At 38.6% G+C, this 17488-nt stretch overlaps 2 protein-coding genes across 2 annotated transcripts; one reads left to right on the top strand and one right to left on the bottom strand.

Annotated features, from left to right (window-relative positions):
* The first annotated feature begins 520 nt into the window (after window positions 1-520).
* LOC104534384 (isopentenyl-diphosphate Delta-isomerase 1) lies at window positions 521-4298 on the top strand. Its single transcript, XM_010179702.1, has 4 exons — window positions 521-679; window positions 1688-1780; window positions 2586-2716; window positions 3810-4298. Exons 1-4 carry the CDS (start codon window positions 538-540, stop codon window positions 4125-4127), a joined length of 684 nt encoding a protein of 227 aa, XP_010178004.1. The 5' UTR covers window positions 521-537; the 3' UTR covers window positions 4128-4298.
* Window positions 4299-6887: 2589 nt separating this feature from the next.
* On the bottom strand, window positions 6888-17230 carry GTPBP4 (GTP binding protein 4; the record flags this gene model as incomplete). The annotated part of the gene is given in 17 exon segments (XM_010179703.1): window positions 6888-7088; window positions 7617-7751; window positions 8869-8934; window positions 9672-9869; window positions 10665-10765; window positions 11344-11395; window positions 11504-11581; window positions 11850-11960; window positions 12411-12500; window positions 13232-13297; window positions 13383-13574; window positions 13942-14034; window positions 14419-14519; window positions 15123-15259; window positions 15336-15439; window positions 16698-16889; window positions 17074-17230. Coding segments are annotated over 17 exon segments (2026 nt in total), but the record flags the coding sequence as incomplete, so codon positions are not given.
* Between the last annotated feature and the right edge of the window lie 258 nt (window positions 17231-17488).

The raw sequence follows: 17488 nt of genomic DNA, 5'->3' as shown, positions 1-17488 counted from the left end.
GGGCAGGGGCAGCGGGGCCATGGTGTGGGTTTGGAGGTGTCTTGGAAGTGAGTGCGTGGCCTGGTTGGGAGAGCCCTGCCACTTAGTTCTTACCGATGGGGTGAAAAATACAGGTGCACATGGTGTCTGGGGTTGTACAAGTAACCCGGGGTTAAGCGTGGGGTCAGCCAGGGTTTGCATTCCTTCTGGGTGAAATGTGGAGTTTTATTTCATTTCATATGCTACCACCCCATCCAAATGTTACACTTGGCACATCTGCCCTGCAGCAGCTGCTGCGTGGGGTTTCAGAGAAACAAAAAAGAAATTTTTTAACGCCTACACATCACGTTGCAACATTTGGTATTGTGGGTAGGAAGTTTCAGAAATCCAAAAGCATTAAAAAACCCCAAAAATAGAATTGGTGCACAATTTACACTGTGTTGGAAAACCTAACCATTTGATTATTTCACTCTTCCCAGAAAGAACCTTACAGAAGACTCTTCTTTTCATTGTTTTTGGGTTTTGGGTTTTTGTAGTAGAACGTGTACCACTGTCACGATGCCTGAGGTAAACACAGATCACCTGGATGAGCAGCAGGTGCAGCTCTTGGCGGAGATGTGCATTCTGATCGATGAAAACGATAATAAGATCGGAGCGGATACCAAGAAAAACTGTCACTTGAATGAAAACATTGATAAAGGTACAGTTTGCTTAATTTCTGACTGAACCATTAAGTTGACTGAATATTTTCAGAAATACAGGCATGATTAAATTAAAGCTTTAATCTCAGATTGATGTTGATCAAACCAGAGCAAGTACTTCCCCACACCCCTCTCCTCCTCCAGCATACAATACCTAATTTTAAAAATACTGCAATATGAAGGAACGTGCAATCGAAGGCAGCAGCAAAGCAGAGAAATTTGTGATTGCAGATATAAGCTGTATGTCTTGATAAATATCTTTAATCACATTTTTATGATAAAATACTGTTCTTTTCCTATTATAAATATCTGATTCCATGTAGCTTTCTCTAAAGAACACCACTTGCTTCACTGCTGAGTTCTTTTCAAGTAGAAGAGACTTTAATTTTTAAGTAGTTCACAGAAAGTTCAACTTCAAATACTGCTAATAGGAAAGGGGTTTGTTGTTGTCATTCTAATTGGTTGTGAGTTTGATTTGAGGTTGGTCAGACTTGTGAATCTCTCACAGTAGTTCATGACCTCCTTTTCTGTACTCAGGGGAAGCATCGTCCCGAACAGTGAGGAATAACAAACTCAAAAGTTACAGAAAACACTAACTTTACTGTTTTTGAGGAAGTTTGTACTTTTGCAATTCCTGAAGCTTCTTGAAATTCCATGCAATTTTTAGGGCTTTTTGAGTTCTTTCTTTGTGATAGTAAATCAGCCCTCCTTAGAAACGTGCTCAAATGTGCATCTTCAGAACAGTGAATTGACCGAGTTTAGTAAAACTTCTGTTACCTTGTTGCTCTTAGTATTTTTCTAATTTCATAATGTTTTGCGTAAGCTGACAGAGAAACCTAAATAATAACTCAGAGTGCTTTTTGTCAAATCCTTGCTTTTTAATGTGTATGAATTTTAAATTTAGACTACCCAAAAATGAGGGCATTCTATGCCTTTGAACTCTGTCTTCAGATGTTTTTTCTTCTCCTCCTATATAGCTCTGTGGTTTTTTGTTTGTTTGTTTCTAGGTTTACTGCACCGAGCTTTCAGTGTTTTCTTATTTAATACTGAAAATAAACTGTTACTGCAGCAGAGATCAAATGCAAAAATTACATTTCCAGGTTAGTACTGAAATACGTTGTATTGATTAAAATGTTTTATTTAAACCATTATTTTTAAAATATGCCAGTCTAATTTTGCAGTGTAATTCATTGCAAGTTTTTAGAATTTACTTTTTTGGAAAGGAGACACTTTTAAGAGTTTGAGATATGCTTGTGGATGAAGTAAGATAATGGCAACACTGGCTTATTGTTACACGTACTTGTGGGAAACGATTGCTCCTTGACATGTTTGATCCTGTTTATGCAAGTGCAGCGTGCATTGTTTACTTTCTCTGTTGCAAGACCTATTTAGTGAAGTTGAAGCAATTGCCCTGGTAGCTGTGGAAAGTGCTCTCATGCCTCTGGTAAAGACCCAGAGTTTATGTGTAGTGAAGCCCTGCTGCTTGGGAGCAGTTGCGCAGGGTTACACACAAGCACAAACTGCTTATTTACTTCTGCTTACCATCCGCTGGTCTTGAAGCTCTGGGAATATTTTCAGTATTCTGTTACATATAAACTCCCAAAAGTAATTAGTAATGGCAGGATAAACAAGGTCTCCATAAACTGACTCTGTAAGTAGGTGCTATCTTGGGTATGAGAGTGGACATCTTCATGTGTATCAAACACTGACCTGCAAAGTTGTACTTAACAGAGGCAAATCCTGGTGCAAAATATGTAAAGAAAATATCTTCCTTCCTCTCTGACCCTTCTCTGTAAGAGAAACAAAGCTGGGGTGCTTTAAATAACTGTCCTAGGTCTCTGGGGTTTGTTTGTTTCCCCAGTATTTTATACACGTCAAAAATGTACTGATACAAACTTGTTGCAGATTGTTTTACCAACACTTGTTGCAGTCATCCTCTGAGCCATCCACTAGAACTGGAAGAAAATAACGCCATTGGTGTTCGGAGAGCAGCACAGAGACGACTGAAAGCAGAGTTAGGAATTCCCATGGAGCAGGTAAAGGAAGGAGAGAGAAACAGGAATTCTTGCCAGTGTTTGCCAGTTTACAGACTAGCTGCATCTGGCAGACAGGGTTGGCCTGAAACCTAAAAATGAATTTAATTTTGCAGCCATAGAGAACTTTGTGAATTTAAGACTTCATCTATATTCTGTAGTCTCAAAAGCTGATGTCACTAAATGGTATTGTAGAATATTCGTCTGCTCAAACTAAACACGAGCCAAAGAGTAAATCACACAGCAGTGAAGAGTTGCTTTACTATGGGTGCCTACATGTTTTCCTGCTGGACGGGCTGTCTCGCTGGCCCAGGGGTGGGCAATGTTCCGTCCTTCCTCCAGACCCATGGCGGAGTGCCTGTGTGTTCTGGAGGGCATTGCTGAGAGCTGCTGCCAGTGTCCATGTGCCAAGTCTCTGCAATCCCAAGTTTCCTGTGGAAGTAGGGTAGCCTGGGCACTCGGTGTTTCTTCCAGAACACTCATCACCCACTTCCAGTACCTCCCTTTCTGATGAAGAGCAGGGTGAAGCTGGCTGAGTTATGCTCGTGATCGAAATCTCTTTCCATGTTTTGTAACTAGCGATGTTTGTGTCATGGGACATGGGAGCAGCAATGTGCTGCTGGGAAACGCGATGGTTAGGTTGTTCCTGGAATTCATTACCCGCTGTGTGACTTACACAGATCCTGGTAGGTCAGGGTGATGAGTGGTCTGTCAGCAAGCAGCTCTGACCTTGGCTTTAAGTAGCTGTCAGGTCTTCTTCTTGGGAGGTGAGGGGTAGGTGCAGGTGTTGGTGTTCGTCAGCGCGTCAGTAAGAGTGTGTTAAAACTATAGTAAATGTTATTTAAAACTTACTGTATAGAAGAAACCCACTCAAAATATTATAGTGAGTCTGACGAGAGAAATGCTGTGCAATTCATGTTATCAAAATGCAATAAAAATTATTTTTCATAGTAATTATGAAGAATTACATTGCAGTTGTACACCTGGGGAAAAATAGTTTTTAAGGAAGAGGGTAATAGCTGATAATTCTACTGTAATGCTTGGCAGTGCAAGCGTTCTGGTTTGGCAGCGGTTCTGACTGGTGTTTTGGTTGTAGGTAACTCCGGAAGAAATCTCCTATCTGACACGAATTCACTACAAGGCCAAGTCTGATGGGATCTGGGGTGAACACGAGATAGACTATATCCTCTTTGTACAGAAGGACGTCATGTTGAATCCCGACCCTAACGAGATCCAGAGCTACTGCTACGTGACACAGAAAGAACTGAAACAGCTCTTGGACAAAGCTTCCAAGAATGAAGTTAAGATTACTCCATGGTTTAAACTGATAGCAGAGACCTTTCTTTTTAAGTGGTGGGATAACTTACCTAACTTGAACAAATTCGTTGATCATGAAAAAATACACAGAATGTAAATAGCTGGAGTAAAAGCTGCCGAAGGCCAGCAGTGATGCGCTCTCATAAACACTGTGGTAACTTGTGACTCTTGAGTGCAGAAAATTGATCGACCTGGAGCATGTTTAGTAACTTTATACAGATGGTCATAACCAATGTTTTTTCTTCTCTCTTCACCTCCTCTTCCCCCCAGCTCTGTTCTTTTTGGGTGAGTTAAGCTTGATCTCATGTAAAATGGGTAATGGTAACATAAGAAACCCTTGGGGTCATTTTTGCCCATTCTCTGCTGTGATACAAAAGGTCCTCAGCCTGCGTGGGCCCAGTTCCTTGCGTAAGGACACGTGCTGGGCAGGCAGTGTGGGTGCCTCCTGTCCAGCTCATCTGGGCTGGTAATTCCCAACTGCATGTGACCACACATCTGAAATAGTGATTATAAATGAATCTGAGTTCTGCACTGATGTCAAGAAGACCACATGCCTGAAGAAAAAAACAACCAATTCAAAATAATCAGAATTATTTTAATTGTAGAAAGCAAATCTATTCAGTTACTGTACTGTATAATTAACCAAAACCATAAAAGCTTAAGTAATGGGATTGCCTATGTGGACTGAGTTTCACTTTGGAGTGCTGCAGTGTATTTGTCATAGCTTTAGATAATAAACATTGGGACGTTGTTTGGCTTTTTTTTCCCCACCACCCTCTTCTGGATTGTTGATGACCAAGTACTGGACATCTCTAAATAAAAAATAATGGTTAATTATACCAAATGTAAATGGTACCTATCTAATATAGGAAGTAGTCTGGCTTTGGAGACAGGTGCATTAATGGTTCCTCTCCGTCTTCTGCAAAAAACAAAGGCACCTTGGTACAATCTTGTTTTTCCCTGCAGTATCTACTGTAATAGTCATTCCTGGAAAACTCAAACCCCAACTCCAAAATTGAAGGCTGACAATTTATGGGCTTACACCAACTTTTAATTTCAGTTAATCAGAAATTCTGCCAGAGTGCAGGTGCCAGTCCTTTTTGATCTTGCAGTCAGTTGCTAGTAACAAGAGTCAAATGGAAGACTTTTCAGTATGGCAAATAATAATCAAGGGTATCTCAATTTGAGTTAAAAGTACTTCCCCCTACCCCCTCCAAACAACGCTTCATTGTGATTTCTTCCGTTAGCAGCCTACTCCATCTGGATTTCTTAAGTTAATGTCTCCCAGAGGTGTCTTGATGAAACAGGATGTTTTTCACACCACTTCTCCTTGCGTGTAAACCATTGCTGTAACTAGGCTGTGTCTGGTTGCAAGGGAAAACCAGATTTTCCCAAGGGTTAACAAGTTAGCAGCACTGAAGCTCCTATGTGCCAGCATCTCTAGTGGTTCAACTCCTAAAGGTTTTAGAGTCACATTCGTTGTATGTTGACCTGAATTGAAGCATTATCATGAAGCAAATAACAGTGGGTGAGAGAACAGTGGTGCAATGTAACAGCTCTCCTGAATTCAGTGCAATTAGCCACGTTACCCGAGTAATGCATTAGAGTACTTTTCAAATACTTAAAATACTTTTTAAATGAAAGATTATCTTGAAGACAAGATCATTATTAAAATAGCTAACCTAAAACCTTGGACTGCTGTTTTCTTTCCAGATGTTGAGCCACACAGAGAACAATCTCTGACATTACTACACTATAAACAGCAACGTGCCAGTTAAACATCACTAGATCAGTACGAGGGGGGGTCACAGCGCATAGATTTATTTTAAAAAGTTCTACTTTCCCAGTTCAAATCTCCAGCTTGGAGCAAAAGCTGACAAAGCACATCCTGAAGTAGAAAGCACATGCATAAGGAAGCCGAAAGCAAAGTTTTGCTAAAAAGTTCTTAAAAATCCCTTTTAAGTTTTAACATTGAGGTTTTTCTTGACATTGAACTTCTTTGCAGCATTACAAGATGCTTTTAATACTGAATTTATTACATGAAGTCGATGAGGGAAGCAATACGGATTTACACATAATGCTTCAATGTGCTGAAGTTGCCATCTAAACACTCTTCTGTTGTATTTAAAATAGTTTTAAAAATAATAATTTAAGAATTCTCTTTGGGTTTTTGTTTTTCGCATGGATACTTCACTGGATTACAGTTTAATCTTTAAAACTCTGCAATTTCAGTGTATTGTTCAGGCAATGCATTTATAATAATTTTACCAACCTCTAGGTAATTCCTACCTTGTTCTTGACCAACTAGGGACAAAAAGGGCCTGTTTCACATTTGACAATGTATTTTGCCTGTAAACTGGCAGGATTTCACCTGCCCCTTCAAAACTAGCTTGGTGCACGAACACTTAACTTTGCACGGTACCTGTGGGTCTCCAGTTACTTCCCCACCAATTTCAGCCTTAACCTGCAACATAAACTCACCACTTCCTGTACATCAAGGAATTAACTTGTACACAGAAAACCGAACCTTACTGATGCAGTACCTTACAAAGCTGTGCTTTTTTAATTCCAATGGCAACTTCATTAACAAATACTTCACTTTTCTAAATGTAACCTCATTTTAAATCTGGTTTTACATAGAACTTTAAATGCTTTACTGCTATGTGAATGTCAGTAGTAAGAAAACAGAAAGAAGTGGTATTTTTAATGTCTATTTAGAAATGGTTTCTGCCACTGGTATCAACACCTTGCTCATTTGTGTTACTTTCCCTCTCTGGGCTTCAAGTATCTGAACCATTAACACAAACCATGTACTTTTAAAACACTCTATGACTAAAAAGGAAGACAGGACTAGAAATTAGTTTTAATAAAATCAGTTTTAATTAGTTTTAATTCAGAAGACTGGTTATCTTCTCTGTGTTTTACCAGATTTTCTCTTTCCAGCCAGCAGATGTCTTGGCTTCAAGTTAAATATGTGTCTGTCTGCCTCTCCCTTCCTGCCCAGCCGATTCATTTTCTTTTGAGCTTTCTTTGCCATGGTCTTGACCTTCTTCACCATCTATTTAAAAACAAACAAGCATGTAGAGTAACTCCCTCAGTAACTCAGGTAACAAGCTTTACCTTTTAAAAACCACAAAGCTCAATGATTACAACAAGGACATTATTAAACACCCACCATACGCCACCACCTGCAACCCTGGAACAGTATCACTGCAAGTGACACCGATCCTCCTCAGCAAAACTCTTCTTTCTTTCAGTGCACTGACAATATGGTCGTGCTATCCCTGGAACCGCTGGCTTACTACAGGTGGAACTCCGTCATTTGTAGAACTCTGCCTCCATACTAGCATTTAAGAGGCAAAATTTTAAAATGTACTGTCTTAGTCTGTATTATTATGTCTTGTTTGTAAGAATGAAGTAGGTGGTTTTGAAGTATAGAGTTCAAATGAACTGCAGATGAAGCCGCAAAGAGCAGACAGACGACCTCTGGACAAACACAACCAGCCTAGTACGAAGTTTCCCAGAAGCTGGTTTAAGTACAATCACACTGGTTTAACTGCTATAAAGGTAAATAACTTCAACAAACCTTTTCATCACGAAGACCAGAAACATCCCGGGGTGTGCGAGAGGAGCTGCGACTGCGTGCCACAGATGTAGGGGTTTCAGACTCATCACGTTTACGTTTCCTTGTAGCACTACGGGACCTTCTCACATAATGTGCCTGAAATTCAAAACATCACTTTAATTATTAAAAGCATAAAGAATCAGCTCAGGCATGCTCCATTTCTAATTAGACCATCAGGAAAATCCAGAAAGTGGACTGCTCTGATACATTACTTTGGTTATTCCACAGTAACATAAACACCTTGTCAACTGTTGGTCACTGCCTTCCTGTCCTACAGTAATATTCCAAATTTTGTGCATATTAGCAGAATCTTTTCACAATTATTAACTTCAGTTTTCTGATTTTTATCTGAGTAGATTCATAAGTAATGGATAAAAAGAAACAGCCAAATTAATGAATAGCAATACTGAAGCCATTTTGCAACAGCAAAATAGCAATGAAGACACCTACCCTAATTAGTGCCCTGTTTACAGGACAAAGGCCCAAAACATTTCAGACATGAAGACTTATCATCCCACAGCCTAAGGATTAAATACCTCCTCACCGAGACTGCTCCTAAATCAACACGGCACACGTCAGCCCTGAGAAGCAGGCATGCTTGCTTCAGACGTGTAGTGTCGACAGTGCTTGTCTCCTAACTCCTTGCTGAGGTCTCGAGATCTAGCGAGCCATTAGACTACTTGATCTGCTGCACAAAATGGATTTTTTTCAATTTCTGATAAAATTAAATGTCTCCCAAAGGGAAATCTGTTTGAAGTACTTTAGCTGCCTTATATCTAAAGATGCCAGTTGCCCTCAAAAATTTCAATTACAACTCACAGCATTAACGAACTGTAAAAAGATAAGCCTGATCTGTCATTATTGCTATTCCTGGCATAGTGGTGTCTCATCTAACAAAGCAGACTTGAAAATTAAGACGTGTGTTTAGCCAAACCCTGTTCTTGAATCCTATGCAGATTTCCAAAGAGTTCTAATAGAACACAGTGCACACATACATATAGAGGTGTATAAGAAACCCAGCATGTTTTGATCACGCCACTCAAAACTTCCAGTATCAACTGCCTCATTTGGGTTTCCCATTTCCTCCTAAACAGATCCCACCTCTCTCTCATGCCAACTGTAATATGCATTTCAAATGTGCTCAAAGAAATTGAGCATGCAATGAAATTGATCTCCTTTAGAGAAACATTGTGTCTAAGTAGCAAAAACTTACATCATCTTTGTTAGTCATGTCAAGTCCAAGATCAGTCATTTCTTTCTCTAGCACCTTCCGCTGGACCTGTAAAAAGACAGTTCATAAAACAAGTTCTTTCAAAAAAGTATGGTTCTATCTTCTTTTTTGTCTAAATGTACCTCCATGAGTCTATTATATTAATTATATACTTATTCCTTTGGCAAGCAGATGACAAAAGTAATAACTGTGCATTTCATTTATTGCAACTTAATTCTTATTACCTAAAAATCCTTCTTACAGAATTGCAATGTCCCAGCATTCCCTAAAGGTCTTTCAAATAGTTCGCCTTTATGGGGGAAGGTGACAAAGAGAGGTATTTCAGTCACAAATGCTTCCTTCTCTCCCAAAAGGCACACACTTTGGGAAAGACAGAATACTGGGTGCAAAATCAGCTAGATCCATCTTCTCAAAATGTCTAGTTATCAGTTTATTATTTTGCAATTGCCCTGGACTGGTCACAAGAGATTCTGACATCAGAGAGCACAAGTTAGTTTCCAAAAAGAAACACACTATCTTTTCCAGCATAGGGAGGACTCATAACAAATTTTACAAAGACTCAGTTGTGTGACACCAAACAAAAAGGACTGCCATCACTTGTTTGGTTTGGCCTCTCTAACTGAGCAGTGACCAGAACTCCCAGGAGCACAGAGGGAAGCACACAGCAAGTGAGAGGGCCCAACACGAGCTAAAGTGATCAGTTCCACTACCCGGTATCGTTACAAGTTTTCATAAAGTTATTATACATCAGCCAGATTGTACTACAGAGTATGTTCTGTACTTGCCTTTTTAGCTGTTCTGGGCATCCTCGGACCTCGAGTATCTTTTTCCTTTGACTGCAGGATTTTCAGTTTCTTCTTCTGCCGGATCTGTTGTGCCAACTGTCTTATTTCCATCATTTCTTCATCTTCACTTTCTGGTTCACTGTCATATTCTCCAGCAGCTTCTCTCAGCTCTTCTTCTTTCTCTAATTCTTCCAGTTTCTTAGATTTTTAAGAGATGAAAATCAAGATGCTCATCAAATCCTTGACTTAAAATTCTCAACGCTACGTTTTTGCACAGCCCAGGGCCATGACAGCATGCGGACTCTTCAAAGAAGGAACCACACTACCTGGAGGTAATGACCCCTCCAGCCACACCTGATGCAGTTGGTGATACAGGTGACTGTGAACCTGTGGGGCACACTACTACACAGACTCACTTGACTACACCACATTATAGCTTGGCAGCGTTTGTGTGGCTGTATTTGTGTGTGAGAATGCAGATGTACTATACTATTGACACCAGCAATCTGGATAAATCCAACTGCATAACTGGCAGGCTCAGTACTGTGCACTCACTACTTCTCCTCAACAACCAGCAAGAAATGAGAACAGTGCTCATCACTAAATAAAAATGTTATAAATTGAGAATTCAGTTCATTTCCTTTAGCATCAAACTCCTGTAGACATAGATTTGATGGGTGAATTTCATACTATTAATAATACATAAAGTTTGACAGCTACATTACTTCTGGCTGTAGTCAAAGAATGAAGAAATATAACTTCGGCAAACCTCATATTTTAAGATGGAAAAGATAAGATCACCATCATTCTGACAAGATAAAGCAACTATCCATTCTTTGGAAATTCTGTCCTTGATCATTCAGAAAACAGTATCTTTTCCCATGGCAAGTGCAATGTAAAAGAACTTGTTCTCATGACATACTGGTTTTAATCTAAGAATACAGTAATCTACACTAAACAAACAAAGTGTAAATACAATAATAGAAAACTCACTTTCATTATATCCGGATCAATATAGTCAAGGATATTATGACCTTCCCATATCTCTGGTATCTTATCATATTTTTCAGATGAATTCATTAAGTCCCAGTATTCTTAAAAATAAAAAAGTTAATAAAGAGAGAAAAATAATTTCAAAGAATGTTCAGTGACAGAAAACAACACTCATCACAACTTTGAAAAAAAACCAGTCATATCCCAACATGGCAAGAATTTGGTAGCATCTCTGACATATTCACAAGTGTTTCTGATCCCCCTCCTCCCGCCAAATATTGTTCAATAATTACAAGATCCACTGTCAAACCATAATAAGTAACACACATCCAACTGAAACAGAACATATGTAATTTCTCATATTGGTACTTTCTAACAAAGAGAGCATCACGAATCAATGTGATAGCACAACATAAAGTGGAAGGGAAAAAGCACTTGAATCCTCAGACCAGTCACTGTATGTCTGTGATTCTAAAATGTGAAACAACTGAGTGACATTACGAAACAAGGAACAGTCACTGCAGATCACCAGCTCTAGGCCAGAAGGAAAGGACAGTATGCGGTCAAATGGTGGCATTGGCACTTGGCTGAAAGGAGTCAGGTTCGGGTATTGTCCCTTAAGAAACAGCCAAAATTTACTGCTTAATAATAATGATACTGATTCTTATACAATACTTACTCTGAAGATCCAAAACATAATCATCTCCCATTTCAAGTTCAAGATCTCTCTCCTGCAAAGACAAACATGGCTCTGTACACCATCCCAATTTAAAGCAATGGGCTAATATAGCAAATTTAAAATCCATCTGCTGATTTCCTAATTAAGAGATGCCACTTACCGATTTCCTCTTGGGAGTGTCTACTTCCATGCGTTTCTTACGTGCTACTGCTCCCTCAGGTATAAAAGGCAGCCGCTCCTGAAATCAATGCAGCAATCCACCCCGATAAAAAAGGGGAAAAAAAAGCTTGAATCAATTTTCTTATAATGCTGTGAATCACCACTGCAGAGTAATGTATTTTTAAAGAATATAAAATCCCAAGCTGACTCTCCCAGCAGGAAAGGCAGTTATAGATAAAAAATAAGCAAACTGCACCATATTAATCTGTTCACATTAAGACAAAGAGAATTCTTATCCTGCTTAATGATTACTGGGAAATACATTAAGAAGTGTAAACATAGCCTACCTTGTTATCTCTTTTGGTTGGCATGGCCAAGTGTAATCTATTCAATACTTCATTCACTTTATTTCCTTTCATTTTGGTATCAACACGATGGGCCAACAATCTGTCACAGGCCTGCAAGTACACATGGCAACGTAAGGGAAGGGAAGCCTTCCTGATACCACAAATGACACAGTAGGCTTCCAATCCTGAATACGCACAGCTTATCTCATCTTCTGTCTAATCACTTACCTTCCAGCCATCATGAAAACACTGAATTATTCTATATAAAGAGTATAATGGAAAAACGCATATGATCTTCTTTTTAATTCTTTACAATGAGCTGACAATAGAAAGCAACAGGACTTGGAAAGAACTCACCAGTTTGGTTTTTTCTTAATTATGATCTGCATTAGACAAACTTTTCCATTTGCACCCAGGTCCACTGAGGCTCAACAGGCTATGAAAGATCACACTCTTACAGTTCATCACTACAATGCACAGTTTAACTGAGGCTAAATTCATACATATGAGGCACAACGTCAGCTGTTCATTTGGAATGCAACTGAGAGAAAAGAGACCTACCTCTGTTTTAACCTGGATTACACCTTCTTCTGTTAGAGTACTTGTCTCTATTACAGAAAATCCTTCTGCTTCAAAACTTTCAAATATTTTCTAGAATAGAAACATTATCCCAAAGAATGACATTCTGCCCATTTCTTAATAGACCAATATATTAAGAACAGAAATTTTAATCCAATTATCAATACATGCAACTGGTTACTTTTTAATTAGAATGTTCTTCTAAAAAGATGACAGAAATTTTACAAGTTCTACTATTATATCTCTTTCTTTTATAAAGAAATAACTACTCTCTAAAAGGCACCTATAAATGACCTGTATGAACAAGGAAAAGAAAAAAAAAGTGAGACACCACCACAAAGTCCACGTGTCCTTAAACTTGCAGATATGAAAGAACTAGCTCTGCATATACAGAATGTGTTGCCCAGTGGGACATTCTACTGCAACTGTTGAGCAGAACCTCTCAGTCTAGAGCTCACCGTCTCTGAACTCCTACTGAAATGATTACTGAACAAGGCTGTTCAGTCTTGCTTCCAACTACAGTAGTAATTGCAAGTTCTCACAGCGTCAAGAGTCTGAAACCACTAAGGACTTGCTTTCTGTTTGGCATTTAGGATGTTCAGACAAGGATATACATTAGACAGCATTTAAGAAAGATATGGGACAAGGCCTGGAAGCTATTTTCCATTGCACTATTGAACAATTAAAGAAATGATCATGTAAAGGATTTTGCCCAATACAAATTATATCTGCCCACGACACATGCGCATAATATTTCTGTAAATATCAGTAAACAGAGAAAGAGATGGGAGAAGCTGTCTAACCTGACTCTCTTCAGGAAGTTCTGCAATCCTCTTCACATCACATTTGTTTGCAACAATTATAAGGGGCTAATAAGAAGGAAAAAAAGAACTGTAACTCAAGTTATCGTGTTATAAAAACCTGGGGTTAATCAATAATGTAAACCAAACCTACCTTGTTAGCAAACAATGGCTTAATATTTTGGAAGAGCTCTACTTGCTCCTCCAGGCTATGCCCACACTGCTCAGACACATCCATCACATAAAGCACAGCAGCGCGAAGATGTGCAAGTGCGGTTATAGCCTGCATCTCAATGGTGTTCCTGTCCTCCAAAGGATGATCCAAAATACCAGGAGTATCCACTACCTAAAATTGACATAATTACAGGTAAAGAGAGAAGAATGAGGTTTCAGAACAACCAGTGCTCAAAGTACGGAACAAGGAGGGAAAGCCTTGCCCCAGGATTTGACAGTGATAAAAAGTGGGCTGGCTTTAGTCAATAATTCCATTTCCATTCTTCCCTCAAACTGAAAACACACCCATACACGTACATTTTTAGAGTAATTTTGACTAAGTAAGTTTGCACTCACTTGCCACACTGTACCTTGCACAGCAGCTCTCAGACATAGGTGTCTCATCAAGATACAAAAACGCAACTACATTGCAAAATGGCAAATCAGATTATAACCAGTTAATTCTTTAAAGAAAATGCAAAATAATAAACAGTTCTTACCTGCCAACGCAGGTATCTGTAATCCATATGTCCCACAAAGAGAGATTTTGTGGTGAAGGCATAAGGCTGCACTTCTACATCTGCTCTTGTAACCTTAAAAAAAAGATTTATTCACACACAATTACTGAATAATTCATGAAGTTGCAAGCAGTATATCATCATTATAATACACTTCCTCTGCTACGAGAAAACCTAAAAAATCATTATTCTGGCTTCTCTGCAAGAATTTATCTATCAGAAATATGTTAATGGGATACGTGCCATTTTGGAAAATATAATGGTTTTTAAGAGTGAAATCTATTGCAATTTTCCATTTATCCCTCCAGAAGTTTCAGTCAGCCTCTACTCACAAGTCTCAATTTGCTACTGCTCACATCAGACAGTGCCATAATATCCAACTGTTTAAACGTCACCTCATTTTAATTAAATGGCATCTCAATATTCTATTTGAAAAAGAAAAAACCAACATCCACACACCTTATTTATAAAGCTAGATTTTCCAACATTCGGGTAGCCACACAACAGAAGAGTTCGTGTATTGGGATCGATGGTTGGCAAACGAGACAAATGTTGCCGCACTGAAATGTTAAAAAGGATTTTTAAAATAATTGTGATAATTTTAAGTTTTACTGAAAGAGAATAAAAATTTATAGGCTGAATTGTTTACATACAAGTTGGTAACTTTTCTGACATTATAAATGGATCATTTATGAAAACATAGAATAGTTTGTAAACTCCACAAGTATCTATATACAATAAAAAAGAGAAACTTAATGAGTATTTTAAAACTGAAGACCACTGTCTTTTAGCTACAATGACCCCGTCAAATCAGGCAACAGAATCTGAAGGAGTAATAAGCCTGAAGTATGGAGTAATGTTTGGAAAATGTTTAATACTATTTTCAACTATAAGTAAAGTGAAGTAACAATAACTAAAAGCATGGCTGAGACTTTTAAGCAAATGAAAACATTTTAGAACTCTCAGTAATACCACCAAATTTAAAGAATTTTCAAAGATAAATCTATTTAGTTAAAAAAAATTCTATGCATTTGGGGATTTTGAAACTATTTCTGTTTCCTGTGTCTCTATTCTGCACTAAACACATTGTTCTGCTATTAAGTGTAAGAATCAATTTTACATTCAATTCACATGCCTTATTTTAGCCTATTTATAACACAAACCTTGCTCCAAATATTCCAAGCTTTGTTTCTGTCTTTTGATAATCGTGCACATTCGTCCCAGAGCAGCACGTTTCAGCTGTTTGCAGCGGTAAAGGGAATCACCGTACTTCATCAGCCGCACATAGTCCTTAGCGACACTTTGCAGACAAGAAGGAAGAATTTAGCCCACAATCAACCGGCAGGTACAAAACTGAAGAAATTAATGTTTCTTACTTGTCAATCAGATTCTTGGCAATATTGATCTGTCCCAAAGCCAGCTTGTAGTGATCTTTGTCATAGAGAACATTCATCAAATCTGCATAAAAAGGATGAATATCCTAAAACAAAAGCATAAAATAAAATTAAGCCTATTTTTCCTCTTTAAGATGACTATTTCTTGGCAACTATGTAAGTTATTTTCTTTTTCTCCAGTATGCAAACAGAAATTACAGTACAAGCCAAACTGTCCTCATTACTATCACACATATAAGGAAGAAAACCTGCTCGATCGTTAAATGCATAAATCTTAATCACTTTAAACTTCTTCTGCAAACACAGCTTGGACTCATTCATATGGAGTTTCCATTTAATCTTTTCCTTTGTGAAATACTTTGTATTAAAATTTTGAAGGTTTTTTTTTAAAAGTAAGAAATGGAAAGAAGCCCACAGAAGTTGTTTCTAAAAACCAATTCATACTACACCACAAACACAGCACAAATATAAATTCCTTCCTTTTTCTGAGTGCTGCACTAAATTCTGCATAATGAAGGGGTTTTTTAAATACCCAAATAAATCCTTCAGCTTTCCAAGGAAACAGCATCTTTGGTTCAAATCTTTCAAACAAAATATTTCAGCCACTTAGGTATTTATTTGCAGAAATTTCATCATGTGATGATAAACAAAATAGAGATTACATTTGTGAGAATTCTGCAGTAATACTCACTGGAGACAAACACATCAGCAAAAATATGGTTGCAGGTCAACAATGAGCAGAAAACTTTCTATTAAAAAGTCCCACTGGACACACGGATCCAGATACAGTTGTTGGGAAGTTAAGACTATGTGTGTCTTGTCAGAGTGTGTTTCCAACACTATCCTTTCCTATCCACTATCCCAAGAATAATGTTTATGTTGGCAAAGTAACTTCTGAAGATGGGAAGCAAGGTGATATATTTGGGTATTTCTCACTTCCTGCAAATATTTTCTAGGCAACACTAACCATAAGCACAATTTACATAAACACACAAAGAAGAAATAAACAGACACAACATACTTCAAAAATCCCACACTTTCTCTTCATTCAACAGCAACTTCTGGCAAACAGAAGATGTGACCAGCAAAAACCTTGTAAAACTCATCCTTCAATGACCACTCACGGGCACAATGTAGACTTCCTTTCTTAGTCGGGACATGCTACTTTTGCAGGATGAACTTGCCTAAAATTACTCTCAGTAAAATCTACCAAGAATCAAGCCCAACTTGTCTACACAGTGAATAAGCAAGATGTTGCTCAGGCCAAAATAAACTCAAATAGAACCAATATGCTGTTGAAGAAGTATTTCTGATGCTGAGAAGATCAAACAACAAAACACTTACATCTAATTTGGGGAAATCTGTTAAGATCTGAGTCAGTCTATCATGGTAATTTTGTTGGGTATATTTGACTTTTCGCATGTAAAAATGTCGAATTCGATGGATTTGATAATGTTTATGAATGACAGTTGGAGTCTTCCGCTGAGTCTTTGACAAAGTCAAATCTATGAAGTCCTGCAATCAAGGAAACATTATTAATTACACAAATTGTAAAGTTCTTATAGAGATGTAAGGCATTAATTTAATTTTGGTGCAGGCACGTGCAGACCAGTTAAGGGCATGCATGACATACAAGGTTTGCATTGTATGTTTTAGGATAAAACACCTGAACCATGGGTTCTCATTTCCAGGCAATAACACACTATTTGCACGTTCTCACTCTGGTTTTCATTTCAACTGACAGCGCCCTCCCATCCATGGCCGCCCCGGCTCCACTGAAGCCCGGGGAGTGGGCAGGCCCATCGCCTCCTGCCCCACTGTACCAGGCGGTGCCCCATGGGAGCTCCACACATCGGACTCTGAACTCAAGCTCCTTCCTGAGGCCCAGAGAGAACTTTATTTAGCACGCAGTGATGAGGCTAAGCATGACACAGGCCTGGAAGACAGGAGGGATTTTGGTGGGGGCCATTCCAACATCCTTGTGGAGCTGACAGGAAGAGCAGCCCCCAATTCCTCCTCACAATGCAGTGCTCCTCTCTGACAGGACCCCCGAGGGTAGATTTAGATCAGACATTAGGAAGAAATTCTCTACTGTGAGGGTAGTGAGACACTGACACAGGTTGCCCAGGGAAGCT

Source organism: Mesitornis unicolor, unplaced genomic scaffold, assembly GCF_000695765.1.
Source record: "Mesitornis unicolor isolate BGI_N332 unplaced genomic scaffold, ASM69576v1 scaffold36892, whole genome shotgun sequence".
NCBI lineage: Eukaryota > Metazoa > Chordata > Aves > Mesitornithiformes > Mesitornithidae > Mesitornis > Mesitornis unicolor.
The sequence above is the reverse complement of the archived record's forward strand: the minus strand, read 5'-3'. Positions and strand labels throughout refer to the sequence as shown.